Here is a 24233-nt window from a genome sequence, read left to right on the forward strand (position 1 = left end):
CCTTAATCCACTGTGCGAGGCCAGGGATTTAACCCTCGACCTCGTGGATGCTAGTTGGGCTCATTAACCACTGAGCCACAATGGGAACTCCTCAAACACATTTATTTCACTAGCAATAAAAATGTCTATGTTATTAGGAAATGTATTAGGATCATTTCTGACTCCAAATGGTACAGTTCAGATTGTTCTCAATAGGTAGTCAGGTAAGGTTGACGGTACAGTTTTCAGCATGATATGCCTACCACCCAAACCTCATGGCTAGAAAAGGGCATACACCACTCTGCTCTTCACATGAGATAGCCACAGTAAGTTCTATAAGCTTAGGAATCTCTCCATTGTTCAACTCCTATTCTGTTCTCATCATTTTTTCTCCCAGCTCTCCAGCAAAGGCTGCTATTGGTCAAGCAAACTGTCCTGTCCTTATACATCAATCTGGCCACCCTGCCAACCTTTGCTGCTGGTGCTGCTGCTTCTTGTCTTTTTCTCCTCCTCTTCCTCCTCCTCCTTTTTCTTTTTCTTTTGTGAGGGTAGAGAAAGGGAATGAGATTTATATACTGGCCCTTTAAGAACCATGCATCTATCTGCCTCACCTATGGGAAGTTCTTCACAGTAACATTATAGCTAAAAGCAAAGTCTAGAAGCTTCCTTAAAAACCCACAGAAATCTTACCAAATGATGGATTCTTTTTTCCTTTTTACAGCCTAAAAGCTATTAAATGCATCAACAGAGAGAAGGACCCCGATCATCTTTCTGCCTAGAGGCCACAGAACCACTGAGTTTCCTGGTATGAGCTGTAGTTTGTAGAGGGACTGCCAAAGCTGGACAGGCATGAAACTATGGAAAGAATACATCCTTCAGAAATAAAGGTGGTTGAGTTGGTGTCTCTACTTCTAAACCGAAAAATGACTCAACTTTACCTCAAGACTTCCTGAGAGTAAAATGTTTGCCTTAAGGATTCATTCAACCTTGGCTGCCAGTGCATCTACAGTACTGCTTCCCTCTTGTCCACACAATTCTGTCTTCTGGCAAAAACTGAGAACTCTATGGGAAAGTCATGGTAATAATTCTTCTCTAGTGCTGAGAGGAGTTATTTCTCCCCAGCTGGTCCTGAAAACAGCCCGCCAGGTCCCTGATGGCTGATGGCTTTCACCCACGCCTCCTCACAATGAGTTCATGCATCTAGAATCAGAGTAGTGAAGTTTATTAGACCTCAAGGAGGACCCTAAATTCTGGGGCTGTAAAGATAGCCATGTAGGGAGTTTCCTCAACAAATTTGTATTCCTTTGGCTACGGAGAAAGGCCACACCAGAAAAATTAACTCTAAACGTTGGAATGTTTCCTGATGGATGAAGATTACCCTGGTTTATCTAAACCTCTCCTGAAGGTAAGGCCCTAATTTCATGTCAAAAGAAAAGCCATTTATCTGTCCTTCTCCAAACCTCACCCAGTTGGCAGAGGTCACACCTCATTCTCTAAAGCCAAGGTCTTAAGAATATCTTTTCCTTCAGGCCTGCAGCAAAGATACCCAAATGGGAGTCAAAGGCTTTCAAAGAAAAGTTAAGACTGGAGGACGGTGACCCATTGTTAGCATGCCAACAGACGCTCTACATTTGGAGAAAACACACTGAGCAGTAAACTTTTCTCTATGCAAGAATGAGTTCAGCTTTAAAAATATTTACGTTTTGGAACGCAAATGCATCAAATGACTAAAGGTATTGTTGACAACCTCGTTTTAGAAGGGAGTCAAGAGTGTCGAAAAACATGCTACCGAATGATTAGATTCAATAACTTCGCTGCACACAATCTGAATGATTTGTGTAAAGTTTTGCTTCTATCAGCATCTTTATATTTTACATCCTGCAGCTAAAATTTCCCAAATTTCTGGAGAAGAATTAGCTATTATTTTTAGCTCAGGCTCTTCGTAGAGACTTGATAGCCCAAGAAATTTTAGTAAACTTCTTAAGCAGACATATTAATGGTTTTAAGTTGCAGAAGTGTCATTGATGAAAATGAAATCAAAATCCAACAAATTGCACATTACTTTCCTGCAAGAGGTCATCGAGAAGCCTGATTCACATTCAGAGTACAGTATACTTTTTATCAAAGGACTGAGTCAACATAGCAAACAGTAAACTGCTAAGAGCAGAGTCGAAAGCTTCTCTAAAAGCCTTCTTCTAGAGTCCCTATTAAACAAGATACTTTGTTATAAAAATTTAAAAATACAATCCAGGGCACAGAAGGAAATCTTTATTGTCTTTTTTTGCTATTTCTTTGGGCCACTCCCGCAGCATATGGAGGTTCCCAGGCTAGGGGTCGAATTGGAGCTGTAGCCACTGGCCTACGCCAGAGCCACAGCAACGTGGGATCCGAGCCGCATCTGCAACCTACACCACAGCTCACGGCAACGCCGGATCATTAACCCACTGAGCAAGGGCAGGGACCGAACCCGCAACCTCATGGTTCCTAGTCGGATTCGTTAACCACTGTGCCACCACGGGAACTCCGGAAATCTTTATTACTCTGGGATAAATTTATAGCCTTAAATGCCTTCACTAGTAAATAAGGAAAATGAAGAAACAGAGGGATCAAGTATTCTTTTTATAAAAAACACAAGAAACCAAATACATTCATAAAAATTAAAAAAAAAACCCAAATCAAGAATACAGATAATGTGCTTCAAAGGGTAGCCATCAAGAAAGTAAAAAGACAACAAAAAAGAAAAATTTTTGCAAATTACATACCTGATAAGACACTTGTATCTACAATACAAAGAATTCTTACAACTCAATAATAAAAAGACAGCTTAATTAAAAAATAGGCAAGGAAACTGAACAGACATTTCCTCAAAGAAGATACAGAAATGAAAAACAACCAATAAGTACATGAAAAGAAGTTCAGCATCATAAGCCTTTAGGGGAAATGCAAATCAAAACCATATTGACATAACATATCATATCCACTAGAATGGCTATAAGCAGATATTAAGAAGTACTGAGATAGGTGGAGAAAAATCAGAACCTTTATATGCTACAGGTTGGAATGTAAAATAGTGCAGCTGCTTTGGAACACAGTCTAGCAGTTCCTCGCAAGGTTAAACATAGCGTTACTGTATAACCTAGAACTTCCCTGCCTAGGTATACACCAAAGAGAAGGGAAAACTCAAGTCACAGAAAAACTTGGACAGGGACGGTCACAGTAGCATTAGTCATGATAGCCAAAAAAATGGATACAACCCAAATGCCCATCAAGTGATGAACAGATAAATAACATGAGGTATATCCATACAATGGAATATTATCCCTCAATAAAAAGAAATGAAGTGTTGACATAGGCTACAACCTGTGTTAAATGAGAGACACCAGTCCCAAAGGGTGATATCCTGCATCACTCAATTCGTGTGAAATGTCCACAATAAATACATCTGGGGTGTCCAAAAGCAGAGGAGGGGTGGGAATGAGAAGGAACTGCCAATCACTAGCACCCTTCTCTTGGGGGTGAAAAATTTAGAACATGAAAATATTCTCAAAGAGATTACAAGGATGGATGCACACCTCTGTGACTGCAGTAAAAGGCATTAAAATGTATACTTTTAAACAGTGTATGGGATGCGAATTACAGCTTAATAAAGTTGTTAGAAAAAAAAAAAGACTACACTAAAAAAGAACATGTGTGAGTTCCCATCATGGCACAGTGAAAACAAATCTGACTAGCATCCATGAGGACAAAGGCCCTCATCGATGGCCTCGCTCAGTGGGTTTAGGATCTAGCATTGCCATGAGCTGTGGTGTAGGTAGCAGATGCGGCTTGGATCTGGCGTTGCTGTGGCTGTGGTGTAGGCCAGCAGCTACAGCTCCGATTTGACCCCTAGCCTGGGAACTTCCATATGGCGCAGGTGCAGACCTAAAAGAAAAAGACAGGAAAAAAAAAAAAAAGAACATGTGTTGTGGTCACATTTAATGTCATTTATACACACACACACACACACACACACACAAACACCACACACACACCCAGGAGGGATGTAAATATAAATAAAAGATTAAGAACAAAACTGAATTCGGTTATATCTCAAGGCCACGGTTTCCTCATATATGAGGTAAACGTTATAATTCTAGTTATTTCAAAAGGTCGTTTCAGTAATTTAAAAATGATCCATGTAAAGCACTTACCACAATGTCTGGCATACACTGACCACTTGGTATATGCTGACTCTTAGTACTAGTGATGACAAGAAGAGGCTTCCTAAGGAGGTTTGAATGTCTTCCATACTCACCTCCATCGTAAAACCGATGACTTTGAAACACTGCTCAATTAATTCATATTGGGATTTATAGAAACTATTATTCGTCATGTCCTGTACTGTTCTGATGTGGTCATTTTCTAAGTATCTGGAAAAAACATGAAAGGGTAGGTGAAAAATCTAAAATTAAGTGGATGGCAAAGTACTACTCATGAAAGTCCAACCAGCTGGACTGGATTTATTTTTACCTGGGAGGCTTATTTTCCGGCAATTTGTAATGGGCTAGTTTCTTCTTCTCAGCTAAACCAGCGTAGATGTAGTAAAAAATATGAAAATTTTTTTCTCCACTGAAAAAATAAGACATTTTCAGGAAGGTGGTTAGTGTAAGTATTTTTTAATTGCTAAAGAACAACAACTGTAGGGAGTTTCCACAGTGGTGCAGCAGAAATGAATCTGACTAGTTTCCATGAGGATGCAGGTTCAACCCCTGGCCTCGCTCAGTGGGTCGGGGACCTGGCGTTGCCGTGAGCTGTGGTGTAGGTCGCAGATGTGGTCCTGAGTTGCTGTGGCTGTGATGTAGGCTGGTGGTTGTAGCTCTGATTCAACCCCTAGCCTGGGAACTTCCATGTGCTGTGGGTGTGGCCCTAAAAATGCTTTAAAAAAAAGAAAGAAAGAAAGAAAGAAAAAAAAAGAGCAACAACTGTAAATACCAATGTGGACCTCCCAGAATACTGGATTTTGGCTTTCTGTGTTGTAACTGTTACTATTATTTTCAACAACCACTGTTATCAAATTCCAGACTCTGCTAAGCACTTTGCATGAATCACTGAACACATTATTTGTAAGTCTCCACCAGGCACTGTTATATGCACTGGGGACACAAGAGGAACAAAACAGTCAAAACTCCCTAACTTCTTGGGTTTACTTGACAGCAGAGCCAGGGAAAAAGAAGCAAATTAATGATGAATAGAGCAGGCCGGATGGCACTAAGAGCTGCATTACCTCATTTACCTGCCACAACCCTCTCATTCCACATACAAGGACACAGAGCTTAGAGGGGACACTCCACTAAGGTCACAGAGTTGATGGCCACACTGGATTTAAACAGGGGTATTTGACTCCAAAGCCCACATCTTTTTTTTTTTTTTTTTTTTTGGTTTTTTGGTTTTTTGCCATTTCCTGGGCCGCTTCCGCAGCACATGGAGGTTCCCAGGCTAGGGGTCCAATGGGAGCTGTAGTCACCGGCCTATGCCAGAGCCACAGCAACAGCAACTCAGGATCCAAGCCACGTCTGCAACCTACACCAAAGATCACGGCAATGCAGGATCCTTAACCCAGGGATCGAACCCGCAACCTCATGGTTCCCAGTCGGATTTGCCAACCACTGAGCCATGATGGGAACTCCCCAAACCCACATCTTTAGCCACCTCACTACACTGTCTTTCTGAGACTGAGTTTTTCTTTTTTAAATAATGATTTTTATTTTTTCCATTATAGCTGGTTTACAGTGTTCTGTCAATTTTCTACCGCACAGCGAGGTGACCCAGTCACACATACATGTATACATTCTTTTTTCTCACATTATCATGCTCCATCACTCACAAGTGACCAGACATAGTTCCCAGGGCTATACAGCAAGTTGCCATTGCTTATCCATTCCAAAGGCAATAGTTTGCATCTATTAACCCCCAACTCCCAGTCCCTCCCAGTCCCTCTCCCTCCCCCTTGGCAACCCCAAGTCTGTTCTCCATGTCCATGATTTTCTTTTCTGTGGAAAGGTTCATTTGTGCCATATAGTAGATTTCAGATATAAGTGATATCATATGGTATTTGTCTTTCTCTTTCTGATTTACTTCACTTAGTGGGAGAGAGACTGAGTTTTCTCACTGCATGAGAAACATGTTCTCACGCATCTCAAGTTCTATGACTCTGCAGGTCTACATAAAAACAGAATTTCCAAGATCCTGGACTAGTACAATCAAGTACTCTGGGTCACAATGAAGTGAGTCTCTGGCTCAGGATGGGCCATGACATAACTATTAGGATCCCAGGGACCCCCTTCTCTGCCTTTCCTCATCTTCCTTTTGCTCTGGAGAGTTCAAGGATGGATCACACTTCTTCCCCAAGAACAAGCAAGTTCTATCCTGCCTTACAGTGTGAACTCTGCTTTGCTTCTACGCTTGGTGACCCTGATGGCCATTTGGGAGACCTGGGATTTGCATCTGTCCTGGGATTTGCATCTGTCCTTGGCTTATTCACCCTCCCACTACACCATCCTCTTGTTTAAACCTTCCCTTGACATTGCACTTCATTATCTGACCAGGCTCAAGAGCCTGCAGCTGGGGTGGAGGAGGGTTCCTCTCACAGGGGTTAAAATAAAATAACCCTCAAACTCTAAGGGCCTTGCTGTCTTTATTCTTTTTATCTTACTCCTCTTACAGTTGGGCTAGATGCCACCCCACCACAAAGCTTTGGATGTTACCAGAGTATGTGGGTCAGGGGCTACGAAACTGTTGTACAAGCCTCTTCTCTGTTTCTGTATCAGTCAGGGTTATCCAGAGAGAGAGAGAGAGAGAGAGAGAGAGAGAGAGAGAGAGAGAGAGAGTGGTGTGTGTGTGTGTGTGTGTGTGTAGAGGGAGGGAAGGGAAGGAGAAAGAGGGAGGGAGAGGGAGAGAGGCTCTAGTAGTCAGGACAGATCAAACAACATTCCCCTAAGCCAAAGCCTAATCCACAGCAAAGCCCCATCTCTCCTCAATTTTATGATGACTGAGAGAGGTGAGGAAATGGCAGAAGTAAAGTTCAAAGCTAGGAGGAGTTTCCATTGTGGCTCATCTGTAACAAACCCGACTAGTATCCATGAGGATGTGGGTTTGATATCTGGCCTCACTCAGTGCATTAAGGATCCAGTATTGCCATGAGCTGTGGTGTAGGTTGCAGATGCGGCTTGGATCCCATGTTGCTGTGGCTGTGGCAAAGGCCGGAAGCTACAGCTCCGATTTGACCCCTAGCCTGGAAACCTCCATTTGCTGTGGGTGTGGCCCTAAAAAGACAAAAACAAAAGTTTGAGGCTAGGAGAGGTTGGTTCAAGAGGTTTAAAGAAAGAAGCCAACTCCATAACATAACAAAGAAGAGCAAGGAGAAGTCGCAGATGCTGATGCAGAAGCTGTAGCTAGTTATCCAGAAGATCTAGTTAAGACAACTAATGAAGGTGGCTACAGCAAACAACATATGTTCAGTGTAGACAAAACAGCTTTCTATTGGAAGAAGATGCCATCTGGGACTTTCATAGCTAGAGAGGAGAAGTCAATGCCTTGTTTCAGAGCTTCAAAGGACAGGCTGACTCTCTTATTAGGGGCGAATGCAGCTGGTGACTTTAAGTTAAAGTTTATTGCTCATTTGCTATTCTGACAATCCTAGGGCCCTTATGAGTTATTCTCAATCTACTCTATCTGTAGAACAACAATGGCTAGATGACAGTACATCTGTTGACAACTTGGTTTAGTGAATATTTTAATCCCACTGTTGAGACCTACTGCTTGGAAAGAAAAAAGATTTCTTTCAAAATATTACTGCTCATTGATAAGGCATCTGGTCACTCAAGAGCTCTGATGGAGATGTACAATGAGATTAATGTTTTCTTGCTGCCAACACAACATCTGTTTTGTAGCCCATGGGTCACAGGGAAATTTCTTATTATTATTTAATAAATATATTAATATATTTATTATTTAATAAATATATTTTGTAAGCTATAGCTGCCATATAAACAGTGATTCCTCTGATAGATCTGGGTAATGTCAATTGAAAATCTTATGAAAGGGACTCATCATTCTAGATGCCATTAAGAACATTCATGATTCATGGGAAGAGTCAACATATCAACATTAACAGGAGTTTGGAAGAAGTTGATTCTAGTTCTCACGGATGACTTAGAGGGGTCAAGACTTTCATGAAGGAAGCAATTGCAGATGTGGTAGGAACCACAAGATGACCAGAAATAGAAGAGGAGCCTAAAGATGTGACTGAATTGATGCAATCTCATGATAAAGCCTTAACAGATGAGAAGAGATGTGACTGAATTGATGCAATCTCATGATAAAGCCTTAACAGATGAGAAGTTTCTTCTTATGGATAAGCAAAGAAAATGTTTTCATGAGATGGAAACTATTCCTCGTGAAGATGCTGTTGAAATGACAACAAAAGATTTATTTATTTATTTATTTATGATTTTTAATTTTGCTCAGAGTTCCTGTTGTGGTGCAGTGGATAGAAATCCGACTAGTATCCATGATGATGTGGGTTTGATCCCTGGTCTTGCTCAGTGGATTAAGGATCTGGCTACTGTGAGCTGTGGTGTAGGTTGCAGACATGGCTCAGGTCCCATCCTGCATTGCTCTGGCTGTGGCATAGGCTGGCAGCTGCAGCTCCTATTTGATCCCTAGCCAGGGGATTTCCATATGCTGTGGGCACCAATTTCTGCAGCATATGGAAGTTCCCAGGCTTGTGGCTGAATTGGAGCTTCAGCTGCCGGTCTACACCACAGCAACATGGGATCCAACCTGAGTCTTTGACCTACACCACAGCTCACGGCAATGCCCAGATCCTTAACCCACTGAGTAAAGTCAGGGATCGAACCTGTGTCCTCATGGACCTATCGGACTTCACACACAGCTCACGGCATCGACCAACCATGGTAGTCGGATCGTTGCCCAGGATCTAGTCGGATTCTTAATCCACTGAGCCACAACAGGAACTCTGCCAACAAAAGATTTAGAATACAACATAAACCTAGTTGATTAAACAGCAGCAGGGTTTGAGAAGATTAACTCTAACGCTGAAAGAAGTTCCACTGTGAGTAAAATACTGTTAAAAAACATCACAGCCACAGAGAAATCATTCATGAAAGGAAGAGTCAATCAATGAGGCAATTGTCTTTTAAGAAGTTGCCACAATCATCTTAATCTTCAGCAAACTCCACCCTGATCATTCAGCAGCCATCCACCGGCAAAAAAATTACAACTCGTTTAAGGCTCAGGTTGAGGGTTAGCCTTTTTAGCAATAAGCTATTTTTTCTTTTTTCTTTTTAGGGCTGCACCTTCAGCATATGGAATTTCCCAGCCTAGGGGTCAAATCAGAGCTGCCACTGCAGCTGGAGCCTACACCATAGCCACAGTCACATCAGTACGTTTGTATCTCAGCAGTGAACACAGCTCAGGCTCGAGCTGCAAGTACCCTCAGCACGACAATAAAACTGATTCTCTGAAAGGATAGCACCTGCTAAAAGAGGGTTCTTAGCAGTTGGGGGGTGGGGTGGGGGAAAGACAGAACAAAGAGTTTGGGGAATCTAGGTCCTTACCTGACTCTAGGATATATAACCTGGGTGGCTGGGAAAGTTATTTCATCTCTTCAGACTTCATTTCCTCATCTCTGGATCAATAAAATCAGATTTGCTATTCATTGTTCCTGCCCTAGTAAATATGTAGGTGTGCCTCTATTCAGTTGCATTCAAGATGACAGCAGGATATCCAGGTGGTTGAAAATGAAAAATGAGAATTTAAGAGACAGTGAGAAGTACATATTTGGCTGTCAGTCACATAGAGCCATCCATCGAGGCCATGGTATTAGAAGAAGTTCCTAAGTGTGAGAATATAGAGAGAAAAGAGAAATGCTCCAAGAAAAATCTTTGATAAATACACATTTTGGGAGTGGATGGATGAATCTAAGTTAGAGAAGAAAAACTCAGAGAGGGAGGAGAGGAACCAGATGAGTCCCGGTCATGGAAGCAAAGACAGGTGGGCATTTCAAGAAAAGGCAAGTCCACAGGCTCAGATGCTGAAGTGAGGATGGCACCATCCTTTAGAGCTGGTAGTGTTTGTACCTTCAACATCCCCAGCCATTATTTGTGGCAGTCACTGGTAACACTCGATGAACATCAGCTTTGTCAGGAGAAAGGTTAGACCTAAACCAAAAATTTAGCTCTGGTCTTTTCTCATCACACACTAATAAGACCTCTCTAAGACTGGCACAGCATATAATTTTGTTTTGTTCTAATGAAATCACATTGATTGCTCTATGTGTCACACTTTAACACTTAAATGAGGCAGTGTGCAATTAGAGAAGTGACTCATAAATGCAGACATGCACAATCAGTGATGTTCTCTCTAATTATCAGTTTACATTTACGGAGAACTCTAATTTGACAAGACCTGGAGATGCCAGAGGAAATACACTGACCTTCAGTGGATAAACAATTAGAGAATGAAAAGAATAGGAAAAGAAGACACCTCCCAAGATTCCCCATCTCATGTCCCGCCTTGACTACATCCGAGCTGCATTTAAGAAGGCAGAGCATGTGACATTCCCCACACACTTATGCAACTAGAATCACCAGTCACAGCAAGCGGTCTCAGAAAGCCTCCAGACGGTACAGCTGACCCTGGAAGAACACAAATGTGAACTGAGTGGGTCCATTTACATGCAAAATTTTCAATAAATATAAAAAAGCATGTGTAGCATAGCATGTGCAAGACTTGAAGCGGAAACCCCCTCCCTTTTTTTTTTTTTTTTTTTTTGCTTTTTAGGGCCACACCTGTGCCATAAGGAAGTTCCCAGCGTAGAGGTCGAATCGGAGCTGTAGTTGCCAGCCTATACCACAGCTACAGCCACTCGGGATCCAGGCCGTGTCTGTGACCTAAACCACAGCTCACGGCAATGCCAGATCCTTAACCCACTGAGCGAGGCCAGGGATTGAACCTGCATCCTCGTGGATCCCCTAGTTGGGTCCGTTAGCTGTTTAGCCATGAAGGGAACTCCCCAGATAACCCATCCTCACAGAAGAATAGGGCAAGTGAGTTAATACATAATTAACAATGTGTTACTTTTCTTACTGTTTTTTTTTTTTTTTTTTTTTCTTTTGTCTTTTTGCTATTTCTTGGGCCACTCCCAAGGCTATGGAGGTTCCCAGGCTAGGGGTTGAATCAGAGCTGTAGCCACCGGCCTATGCCAGAGCCACAGCAACGCGGGATCCGAGCCGCGTCTGCAACCTACACCACAGCTCACGGCAACGCCGGATCATTAACCCACTGAGCAAGGGCAGGGACCGAACCCACAACCTCATGGTTCCTAGTCGGATTCGTTAACCACTGCGCCACGACGGGAACTCCTACTTTTCTTACTATTTTATCACTCTGCTTTCAAAGAATGACATTACTATGCAGTATGCTTCTCTCGTAATTAGAAAAACTACCTATCAGCCTATCATCACGAATGTTTTATTCATTCATTCATTCATTCATTCATTTTTGGCCACCCCGTGGCATATGGAGTTCCCGGCCAGGAATCAGGTCTAAGCCACAGTCTCAACCTGAGCCACAGCTTCAGATCCTTAACCCACTGTGTGGGGCTGGGGATCAAACCTGCATCCCAGGGCTCCCAAGATGCCACCAATCCTATTGTGCCACAGTGGATACTCTAGCAAGTGTTGTTTTATTTTTATTTATTTATTTATTTTTTAATGTACCCATGTTTCCAAAACTGTATGATGAATATGACTGTAATACTGTGTGCCATAACATTTTATAAGATTCATTCACTAGTGTCTAGGCTGGGCTACTGTAAAGCAATTATATTGAGGACACCAGCTGACATAAGGCAATCATATCGCTGCTTCCTCGTTATCAATGCATGAATTGTTAACACCTGTAAACAAATGAGATTTCTTTTTCATATTATCTTTTCATTTCTGATGTCTAGTGTGAATATAACATCTGCAGTGTTTTGTATCATCTAAGACAATACTGATGTAGATGCTGACAGATGATTCATCTTGTGAACTTACGGCATCAGCAAATACAGTACAGTACTGCAAATGGATTTTCTCCTCATAATTTTCTTAATAATATTTTTTTCTCTAGCTTACTTTATTGTAAGAATATTAATTGACTCGTTAAGTTATCAGTAAGGCTTCAGGTTAACAGCCTATTAGTAGGTAAGTGTGGGGAAAGTCAAAGGGTCTATGCAGGGGTTCTCATTGTGGATTAGCAGGTGAAGGACCCAACATAGGCTCTATGAGGATGCGGGTTCTATCCCTGGCCACACTCAGTGGGTTAAGGATCCAGTGTTTCTGTGGCTGTGGTGTAGGCCTAAACCGCAGCTCTGATTCGATCCCTGCAGCTCTGATTCCCCCTGGGAACTTCCATATGCCACAGGTGTGGCCATAAAAGAAAAAACAGTTACATGTAGATTTTTGACCTCAAAGGGGGTCAGTGCCCCTAAACTCTCCATTGTTCAAGGGTCAAGTGTATTTCTCTGGCTCCACCCCTATTGTGGACTCTGATGCATCCTTAGGGTCCCACTCAGTCACCTGTAGGAAACCCCTCCAGGCTGTTTCATGTGTCCTGGACGCTGGGAATCACTGTGCAGCCAAGGCCTCTAATACCTCAAACTACGGCAAAGTCCTCACAAGGGTGTGACCCCACACGTGAAACTTTGGAATCTTTGACCTGCAAGTGCCCTGCAATGGGGCTTGGAAAGCCATCCAGGCAGTTTTGTGCCCACAGGCCCCTCAGGGTGCTCAGGAAAGAGTGTGGCTAGCTTTTCATGGTTAGTTACAGCTCCCTCCTCAAGGACCTAGGACACCCTCCTCAAGGACATTCAATCTCAATCCCCCGCCCTTGCCATCCACCTGCTCACTCGCTGCAGATGAACCCACTGCCCACTTTCCTGAGAGATTAGAAGCCAATCAGTGATCAGCAAGCTCAGGACCAAGGCACACATGGCTCCCAGGAGGCCAGGCGGTGTTTTTCCATGGGAATCCTGTCTTACTTGGCTCTATATCTCCTGTGCCTAGAACAGCTCCGGGCACACAGTAAGTACTCAAAAAATATTTGCCACATGGGTGGATGAATGAGTGAGTGGTGGGCTCTGAAATCAGAGAAACATGGCTTCAAATCCCGATTCAGTCCTTATTAGCTTTTTGACAGTAGGCAACTCATTACAATTTTCTTTTTTCTTTTTTGGCCATTCTCTTGGCATGTGCAAGTTTCCCGGGACCAGGAAACTCATGCCACAGCAGTGACAATGCTGGATCCTTTACTGCTAGGCCACCAGGGAACTCCCTTATTACAATTTCTTGGTCTGTGTCCTCCTGTATAAAATAGACAATAATACCCTGTCATATTGCTGAAGGAATTAAAAGAGATTATGGAATAAAGTGCCAAGCACAGTGCCTGACACAGATTAACTGCTCCATAAATAATATTTTCTCTCTCTCCACAGCAGAGAACACACATTTGCCATTTGGGGGCTGTCTCTTGAAGTGTCTAGCAAAGTGCTGGGCATGTGAGAGAAACACAATCGATGCCTGCTGAACTAAATTGCAGTAACAGGAGAAAACTGCAATGAAAGAGCTAGTATTTTTATTTATGAGCATTTATAAGCACTGACTTCAACATGCTCCTTTTCTTCTTGGAATTGAGTAGCGTCTCTTTAAAATTTCCTCTTTATATCTACATTTAGGAAAGATTTTAAGTCACAATGTATAGGATAGTACCAGCATTAGAAATGCCATCATGAGAAGTTCAAAAATAACTGTGGTCAGAGAGAGGGGTGAGATAACATGGGTAGAGGCAAAAAGAGAAAAGGACTTTTTCCATTAAAAGAAATTCCGGAGTTCCGTCGTGGCGCAGTGGTTAACAAATCTGACTAGGAACCATGAGGTTGCGGTTTCGATCCCTGCCCTTGCTCAGTGGGTTAACGATCCGGCGTTGCCGTGAGCTGTGGTGTAGGTCGCAGATGTGGCTTGGATCCTGTGTTGCTGTGGCTCTGGCGTAGGCCAGTGGCTACAGCTCCGATTCGACCCCTAGCCTGGGAACCTCCATATGCCTCGGGAGCGGCCCAAGAAATGGCAAAAAGACCAAAAAAAAAAAAAAAAAAAAAAAAAAATTCTAAAAACTTATCTGCTTGGGAGTTCCCATTGCGGCGCAGCGGAAATGAAGCCAACTAGTATACATGAGGATATGGGTTCGATCTCTGGCCTTGCTCAGTGGATCAGGAATCTGGCATTGCTGTGAACTGTGGTGTAGGTTGCAGACACAGCTTGGATCTGATGTTGCTGTGGCTGTGATATAGGCTGGCAGCTGTAGCTCTGACATGACCCCTAGACTGGGAGCTTCCACATGCTGTAGGAGTGGCCCTAAAAAAGCAAAAAAAAAAAAAAAAAAAAAAAAAAGTCTGCTCAGAAGAATAAAGGAAAAAGAAAAAGACAAAAAAAGTCTGCTCCAGGTCTTTTCTGCGATCTCAGATCCATTCCCACTCCTCTTTGCCTTGCTCTGTGATCCCCAAGTCTAAACTCTACAGACTGTAAAGCCTAAGCTCCCTTGCTCCCTGGCTTCCTGCTGAGTGTGGCAATAAGAAGCACAGGTAGGAATGGACTGGGGGAGGAGAAGAGAAGAGGTGAGGCTATTCCTCCCCTTGCTCTCTTCCTCCCAGAAACCGCGCAGTTGGCCTGAATATCCATGGGTTCTGCATCCGGGACTCAACCAACTGAATCCGTGGATGTGGAACCCACTGACATGGAGGCCCACTCAGCATCCATGGACATGGGAGAGGGTTCTGGAACCAATCCCCTGCAGACCCCGATGTGCTCCAGACAGGCAGCCCTGCTCCAAAGCCCTAGCTGTCAGCAGACTCTGTGGTGTGCTCCTCCTTCTGCCCTTCAGATCCAGGGGTAGTAATGATTTCTCAACACTGTTAATCTGTGGGTGTCTCACCATTTGTTCTTGGCTCTTCGATGCCCTCCACCTCTACAAATAGTCCTCTCAGTTAAACCCATTGAACTTGTTCTTTCCTTTCAGTTCCCAAATGGCATAGTAACACTTACAGGTATCATTTTTAAAAGGACCTACTAAGAATTCTACATCCCTGATATCTTCATTTTTTTAAAGATCATTTACAAAAAAAAAAAAAAAAAAGCTGTGTTTGCCTAATAATTCCTTAAATAATTGGAATTGAAGACCAGAAAATAATCTCCACATGGAAGGCTGAACTCAGGAGTTGGCTCCAGGCAACTTATATTCACAATTTACTCAAAAATTGAATGATAGCAAATGTGAAGGCACTTCTATGTAATACTAATGTACTAACACATATCAGGAGCTTATGTTCCCAGGAATTTAACATACGACACATTACTACAATAATGTAGATATGTTTAGCATAAAACCAACATAAGAAAACTGAAAGACTCTAAATTGCCACAACTTTAAAAAAATACATAAAAAGATCAGGGTATAAATCTAACATTGTGATTGTTGTTTTTCCATAAGAACAACTAAGATGTTTTGGAATCATTAGCACAGGAAAGAAATATTGTCTTTGAGCTATAAATTGCCAAAAGGAACTCCTTCAACCTAAACGTACCAGAACATGGTATTGACGGCTTATATCAGAAGGCAAGAAAAAGGACAATACAGTAACACCCTTTCCTGAATCTTTCTTTTCTTTTCTTTCTTTCTTTTTGTTTTTGGTCACTTGTGTATAAACACTGGGAAGAGGATAATTAATAAAAGGTCTATTTATATATATATACCAGCATTTAAGGAAAAAAAGACTATTATTTCTTTTTTTCATTTGGCCCCACCTTCTGTATATGGAAGCTCCTGGGCCAGAGACTGAATCCAAGCCACAGCTGTGACCTATGCAACAGCTGTGGCAACACTGGATCCTTAACCCACTACATTACAGTGGGAACCCCATGAATATTTTTTCTAATTAAATTTACATTAGTTTTGTATAAAGAAATATATTCTCTTCTACTTCAAAATTAATTTATCCTGTTAGTATCTATGTGATAGGCTTAGGATTTTTTTTTTTAATTTATTTTATGGCCAAACCTGTGGCATATGGAAGTACCCAGGCAGGGGTCGAATCAGAGCTACAGCTGCTGGTCTACACCACAAGCCACAGTAACAAGGGATCTGAGCTGCTGTCTGCAACCTACACCACAGTTCATGGCAACGATGGATCCTCAATCTACTAAGTGAGGCCAGAGATTGAACCTGCATCCTCAGGGTACTAGTCGGATTTGTTTTCCCTGCACCACAATGGGAACTCCAGGCTTAGGCTTTCTGTTTTATAAACTCTAGGTTTTTTATTAACTCCCCTACTGGATGTGAAATATGAAAGAGTAAGACAGTGCTGAGGACTGTTTTCAACAGAAATGCCTCACATATAATAGATGATCAACAAATTTTGTTGAATTTTTGTTGAAATTCTGTTAAATGAGTTAAGACATTTTATTACTAAAACAAAAGCATCATCTTTGCATCTCAGATAATGGGAACTTACTTGTGACATGAACTTACTTGGCTTGGTGGATAACTCGGGATTTCTCCAGAAGGTATTCAGAAATCTGTGCTCCCACGACAGCTCCAGACGGGGTAAATTTCATTTCTAAGTATTTTCCAAAGCGGCTAGAATTGTCATTTATGACAGTGCAGGCATTGCCAAAGGCTTCCACCAAATTGTTCACTTGTAAAATCTTCTCTTGCAGAGTTCTGTTATTAGCCTAGAGAAAATGTCAATATATAAAAAAGAAATGTAAAAAATTATTTTTGTGCAGAATGAAAGGTCTCTTCTCTGATAAACACTTTATGTAGATATGAACATACAAGAGCATATTTTTGGTATGTTGCTAGAAGTTACAACCTGATATATTTTTCCCCTCCCCTAGATGCATGCACTCACTTTCTTAGAGGGGTTAAGAGATATTTTAGACTTTTTCTGTTCATATATAATTCTATTCAGTTCCTGACTTACAAACACAATTTATAAGCAGTCTATGCAGCACACTGCATATGCTGCAGGTGTGGCCCTAAAAATTTTTTTAAAAATTAAAAAAATTAAAAAGAAGTAGAGCAGAGGGAATAACTGTACAAATCAAGAACAGCTCAGGTGTGTGGAAAGGAATGTGGATTCCTGGTCAAGGCCAGCAGGCCTATTTGACTATCTCTATTTTTTCCTACTCCCATCTCATATTTTCCTGCCCTCAGACAAACGTCATGTTGGTTTTTCTTCCTTTACCACTTTACCTGAAATTCTACCAGGCAGAAATTCATTTAGAAAGGCATTCCCCCACGCTGGAGGTTGAAGGCGGTATCAGTCATTCACATCCTGGTAGAAACTGGATCAACTGGATTATTTTCAGTGTAACACTTGGCTAAAGTCAGCTGTGTCAGAGGTATGGACATGTTTAAGTAATGGAGGGGAGATGTAGGTCTTTCTGAAACAGGCTATCTTAGAATTTGGATGGGCCAAAGCGGGTATTCACAGTGAGCTTTGAGGGGCATAAAAGGATTCTAGGAATCTTCTAAAAGAGGCAATCATGGACAAGAGAAGAGAGAAGTGAGAATTGGGATAAACTTGGCTCTTTTATAATGTTGTTTGGGGCCAGCCTTGCATTCATGAAAAAGGTAGGAAAACATCATTCACCTGTATTAAATAACAGCACCCTGCTCCATAAGTTCTTTTTTTTTTTTTTTTTGGTTGTCTTTTGTCTTTTTAGGGCCGCACCCGTGGCATATGGAGGTTCCCAGGCTAGGGGTCTAATTTGAGCTGTTGCTGCTGGCCTATGCCAGAGCTATTGCAACGCCAGATCTGAGCCGCATCTGCAACCTACACCACAGCTCATAGCAATGCCGGATCCTTAACTCACTGAGTGAGGCCAGGGATTGAACCTGCAATCTCATGGTTCCCAGTCAGATTCATTTCCACTGCGCCATGACGGGAACTCCCTGCTCCATAAGGTTTTGGAGACTGCATATTACAAAGGTAAATTCTATCCACCAAACTACCATTTTTGTATCTGCTAAATCTTTATCAAGAAGATAAGTAAAAGACACATTAAGTCCTGATAAGGGTAGAATTCTTACATTCTTATATCACCATCACCAATTAATATCAAATCACCTTTTTAGATCTAGCATAAGTTAAAGAGATCAGATAAGCAAGCTGGCCGACATCTACAAAACTACATTCATATAAGTTAATTCATTATTGATGAGAGCCTCTATCGACCTCACAAATCAAGAAAGAATATCAAAGGCCCTCGCCGAAAGCCTTTTGAGTAAATTAATTCAGATATTCAACTCTTCTGTGCCAGGAACATACGCTATGCCTCCCCACCTTCTCCCTACAAAATGACATCTATTTCACTGCACTTAAAAGCTTGTAGAATGAAGCTTACCCCAGAAGTAAGGAGAGGGGAGTTGCTGGGCAAGGGGTGGGAAGGGCTTGAGATGCCCGCCCTGAGGTAGCAGCACTCCCTTCCTGGTCTCTACTGGATCTTCCAGTCCTGAGGGGTGACAGGTCTGGTACTAGAGGTCGTACTTATTCCCCGAGTATATTTCTATTCTATGCCCACATACATGATGGAAACTGATAAAACAAGTCAATTGATTTTTAATAGGAACGTGAAATTCTTCCAACATGACATTTCAATAATGAATTGGACTCAGTGAAGCAGCTGTTTGACACTATGAGGGCTTGCCCTTTTATACAGAGTGCTTTTACCCAGAGTGCTTTGTAATGCAAGATTCCTATCATCACAGTGATGGCAAAATTTTTAAGACAACTCTACTTCTAATCATGCAGATCACAATAAGCATTTTCATAAGGATAAGCTGTGCACAAAGATTTTTTTTTTTTTTTTTTTTTTTTTTTTGCCATTAGCCTTATTGAGAATGCATTATTCTTGACTTAACTCATTTCAAGGACCCACCTGGAAACTCAAACTAAGTCTCTATCCTCTACTTTCCATTTTTAAAAATTAAGGTAAGATTATATAGAGTGCGATTCATCCTCTATGGTATTCAGTTCTGGAAGTTTTTACATACATATGCAATCATAAAATTCCCCCTAAAATCTACATATAGAACAATTTCATCACCACCCCCCAAATTTTCCCATTACTCCTTTCCTCTACCCTTAGCCCCTGACAATTACTGATATGTTTCTGGGCCTATAGTTTTAAATTTGCAAGGATGACACAGTAAGTGAACCACACAGCAGTTCTTAGTCAGGCTTCTTTGACTTAGCCTAATGCATTTTGGATTTATCCAAATCGTATCCATTGAGCTTCATTGTTTCTATCAGTGCTCATTCCTTTTTACTGCTGAGTAATACTTCACTGTACAGATGTACCAGAGTTTGTTTATTCATTTCCTAGTTCCGTTGTTTCTACTTCCTGGAGATTATGAATAAAACTGATACAAATTATTTGTCTGAAGTTTTCTGTATGAACATGGGTTTTCATTCCACTTGGATAAATATCTAGGAGTAGGATTGCTGGGTTGTGTGAGAAGTATGGTTAGACTTAAAAAGAAACGTCAAAGCTGTTTTCCAAAGTGGCTGTACCATTTTGCACTCTCATCAGCAATACAGCAGAGTTTCATTCAGTTCCTCTACATCCTTGTCAGCACTTAGGGAATGTCATATTTTTAAAAAAATATTTGTTGTTTTAATGGGTATGTAATGGTGTCTCATCGTGGTATTAATTTGCATTTCCTTAATGACTACTGGTGTTGAACATCATATTTTCACTTTATTGCCATTTACAAATCATCTTTGGTGAAATTGCTAGTAAATTTTTTGTTCATTTAAATTATTTGATTCTTATTATGGAATTTTAAGAGTTTTAAAAAATACATATTTTGGATACAGGTCTTTTATTAAATATGTGACTAGGAAAGAGTTTCTCTGAGTCTGCAGCTTGTGTTTTCATTTTCTTAACAATGTCATTCAAAGAAAAAAAGTTCTTCATTTTGGTGAAATCAAATTTTTCCTTTATGGATTATGGTTTTTATCCTGTATCTAACAACTCTTTGCCTGACAAAAAATGACAAAGAACAAAGTTAACTGACAATTTTCTTCTAGAAATTTTATAGTTTTTCATTTTACCTTTAGGCCTATGCTCCATTTGGAGTTAATTTTTACAGTATGTCAGGTCTAGAGTAAGGTTCGATATTTTTGTATGGGCATTCCAACACCTTTTGTTAAGATACTATTATTAACTGAACTTGCACCTTTCTTGTAAATTAATAAACCATGAATGTACAGATTTCTTTATTCCATTTCATTGATCTGTATGCCATCTTTTCTTTAATAGCATAATGTCTTGACTATCATAGCTTTATAGTAAGTCTTGAAATCAGCTGGTATTAATACTTCAATTTTGTTCTTTTTCAAAAATGTTTGATTATAGTTCCTTTGCCTTTCCATATGAATTTTTGATTCAGATTGTCAGTTTCTTAAAAAAAAAAAAAATCCTGCTGGGATTTTCCCTGTAACTGCACTGAATCTACAGATCCATCTGTGGAGAAGTGACATCTTAATATTGAGTCTTTTAATTCACGAACATGGAATATCTCTCCTATTATTCAGGTTTTCTTTACCTACTTTTTCTACTTTTAGCATACAAATCTTGCACGTTTTGTGAGATCTAGATTTAAATAGTTCATGTTTTGTGGTGCTAATATAAATGATACCCTTACATTTAAATTTTTTTGTTTGTTTTTTGGTTTTTTATTTTGTTTGATTTTGATTTTTAGGGCCACACCTGTGGCATATGAAAGTTCCCAGGCTAGTAGGGGTCGAATTGGAGCTGTAGCTGCTGGCCTATTCCACCGCCACAGCAATGCCAGATCCGAGCTGCGTCTCTGATCTATACCACAGCTCATGGCAATGCCAGATCCTTAGCCCACTAAGTGGGGCCAAAGACTGAAGCCACGTTCTCATGGATACTCAGGTTGGTTACCACTGAGCCACAATGGGAACTCTCTACATTTAAACTTCTAATTGATCACTGCTAGTATGTATATAATATACAAAGACAATTTTTGTATATTAGCCCAATTTTAACTTGCTAGTAACAAAAGGAAAGGAAGTAAAGAAAGCATTCAGTGAATATGCTAGGGTGAAAAAGAGAGAAAATCACATTTATAAAGCCTTGCCTACTAAGAGTGAGAAAGATTAGAGAAGGCTCAAAACAAAGCATATACTTTTTATATTGTTCGTTATATTTTAAAGTCACAAAGGACAAGTGTGTTATAATTTCTGTGCACTAATTAAATGTTGAAATTTGTGAATATTAACATAATCAGTTAAATTAAGTTGTGAAATATAACAAATATTCCTGTTAGGAGAGAGGAAAGATAAACTATACCTTTCCAAGCACCGTCAGCTGCTGAACTAAAAGATGAGCACTTTCCGTCTTTCCAGCACCACTTTCTCCAGAAATAACAATGCACTGTACAGTGAGAAGAGAAAACCATAAGACTTTATCATCACAAAATTCAGCGGAGGCATGACAAATGGAGAGGAGAATTTCAAGAATGTGAGACTCTCCCTACCTGATCTGAATTATATGTTACCATAGACTGGTATCCTGAGTCAGCCATGGCGAAAATGTGAGGAGGATTGGCAGTTCTCTTTGCTCCAATATACAGTTTGGAATGCTAAAGGTTAAAAACAACATGTTTTGTAGGGTTTTTGTTTTTGCTTAAACCTTATTTATTTACAGATACAGTGCTAATTTTAAAAGCAAAACATGAATCAAAATATAGTTTCATATGGCCAAACATTACATACATGTTACATACATACTGCACACCTCGCAGACAATTATGTGAAATAAAAGTCTGACATAAAACAGCCCAGAAACATGATACATCATATGACATCATTTTGGCAGTGGTATTTAAAAGAAGACTCGGAAGTGCATGCCACTTCCAAAGCAGAACTTAAAGTTTCAAAAATACTATTATTTCTTTAAATAAGAAGATATTTTATAAATAAGATAATCAGGTATCATTTTGTTGACTATTCCTTGGATATAATAATGTCTGACATATGATCACCACTTTTTTCCTTTCATATCATTTAATTATACACTCGCATTTTATTTGCCCAAGATCACAGTGGAATTTGCACTAGAGCCCAGATCTTCTAAAATTTTGGCCAAGATTCATATATTTGCCATTATTCTTGTAAATCTTAAAGTGGAGGAGACTGACAGAATTAAAAATAACATTAAGTACAGTGCTAAATATATTTTAGAGTACACAAATAGCTGCAAGAGTATGGATTCAATTAAAAATGAAAAACAACTTAGCCTAACTCCAGAATATTATTCTATATTTAAACATTAGGGGCTAAATAATGGATAATTATATATCTATATTTATAAAACATATTACCTGATATAAAAAACCAATCAGTATGTCAAAAGGAAGTTTTAAACTCATAATGATGTTTTATATCCATTAAGTACATAGGACCTATACATACAATGTAAATTTTTTTTTCTTTTTTCTTTTTTGGCTGTCCTGCAGCCTATGGAGTTCCCAGGCCACAGATCAGATTTAAGTCTCAGCAGCAATGCTGGATCCCCAACACACTATGCCAGGCCAGGGATTGAACCTGTGTTCTGGTGCTGCAGAGACACCACTGATCCCACTGCACCAGAGCAGGAACTCAGTATAATTTTACTTTTGATTCTCCCATACTTGGTTCAGAGACAGACATTAAGGATACACATTTTTAAGCATCTATTCACTGATATGATACTCAGTGTGGACCAGTTACCAATTACCAATAACTAGAAGTAATTACCACATCTCACATAAAGACCACAAACTGCAACCAGATTGATTCATCTTTTTTTCCTATCTCTATGTTTTAACACTTATTTAACTGTTTTTTCAAGAAATTGGATAAAATATTCTTTAGAATAATTTAAATTAAGTATCTGAATAGTAAATTATTTGTACAAAGTAAGAAAATGCAAACCACACCACATACCTCTGTGGAGTAAAGACCCAGGCTCTGAAAAGGGTTCAGAGCAATGAGTATGTCCCCCACATAGATGTAAATCTGATCTCTGGAGTAACACTTCTCAAGCTGCTCTGAGACTGTATTCTATAATGAAATAAAAATAATTTCTCTTTCTTCAAAATCACCAAAGGTCAATTATCATTTTTAAAGCAAGCAATAATAAATAAAATATCTGGATTCTGGAGCAAGGATCAGACAGAAAGAGATTTATCGATAGTAAGATGTGTCACATCAGGTCAACTACCCCTTCCCTTGATGGGTATTTTCTTTTGAAAGCCATACAGGAATGTCACGGCTACCTGTTTTTCACAGGACATACGTCACAAGGATCACATACACACAAAGCTTTCAAGGAAATAAGTAAATGCAGCACATAATGTAAAGGGAAAGAATACTAGAAAAGGGAAGGGAAGATACAATGAACATGATTTTATTCCCCATCAAGGTTACTCAATGGTTCTGGGAGATGTCATAGCCCCCTGCTTAAATATTTGGCTTGAGGCAGAGTAAAAAGTACAGAAACGTCCACAGCTGATAAATCATATGGGGACATGGAATCAATTTTAATCATGCCAGAAGTCCTCACTTATAGTACTGACATAAAAGCAAAAGATCTTAGGTCAAAAAAAAAAAGGGGGGCAAAAAATAAAACACAGACAACGGAAACAAACAAACCTTGTGTTTCATATATGGGTTAGCAAAGTGATGATCGAAGCCTTCATTGTAATCCACCAGCCTAGGGATTCACATCATTGGCAAATTTGATACACAAATATTCATAAAGGTGTTGCCAATCTCTGACTTGCAAACACAATTTGATGACAAGATGCTTGATGTTCTTCAGAGAGATTATTCCGACGAAGTACTTGAGTTGTTTACGCAACCCTAAATTTACCAAATGACTGCTTCTGTTTAGAAAAATGCCTCCTGATTTGTTGCATTTTTAAGCAAAATGTTCAGGCATGTGTCAGAAGTATTAAAAAATAAAAGTGTGTGGTTCAGGCAGGATAGTGATCCCAGCCTTTTACTGAAAGACAGGTATTCATTTCTCTAACGATATGATTATCTGGAATAAAAGGGGGCGAGGAGAAAGAGGCTGAGGCTA

The 24233-nt window shown here is 40.3% G+C and overlaps 1 protein-coding gene across 1 annotated transcript in view; it reads right to left on the bottom strand.

Annotated features, from left to right (window-relative positions):
- MYO3A (myosin IIIA) overlaps positions 1 to 24233 on the bottom strand; it is a 231457-nt gene that overhangs the window by 105588 nt on the left and 101636 nt on the right. The window contains 6 exon segments of the mRNA XM_021064905.1: positions 4274 to 4388; positions 4489 to 4587; positions 16603 to 16805; positions 21459 to 21542; positions 21646 to 21750; positions 23096 to 23212. Coding sequence (XP_020920564.1) covers positions 4274 to 4388; positions 4489 to 4587; positions 16603 to 16805; positions 21459 to 21542; positions 21646 to 21750; positions 23096 to 23212 — 723 coding nt within the window.

The sequence above is a fragment of the Sus scrofa genome, chromosome 10, assembly GCF_000003025.6.
Source record: "Sus scrofa isolate TJ Tabasco breed Duroc chromosome 10, Sscrofa11.1, whole genome shotgun sequence".
In the NCBI taxonomy this organism is placed as follows: Eukaryota; Metazoa; Chordata; class Mammalia; order Artiodactyla; family Suidae; genus Sus; species Sus scrofa.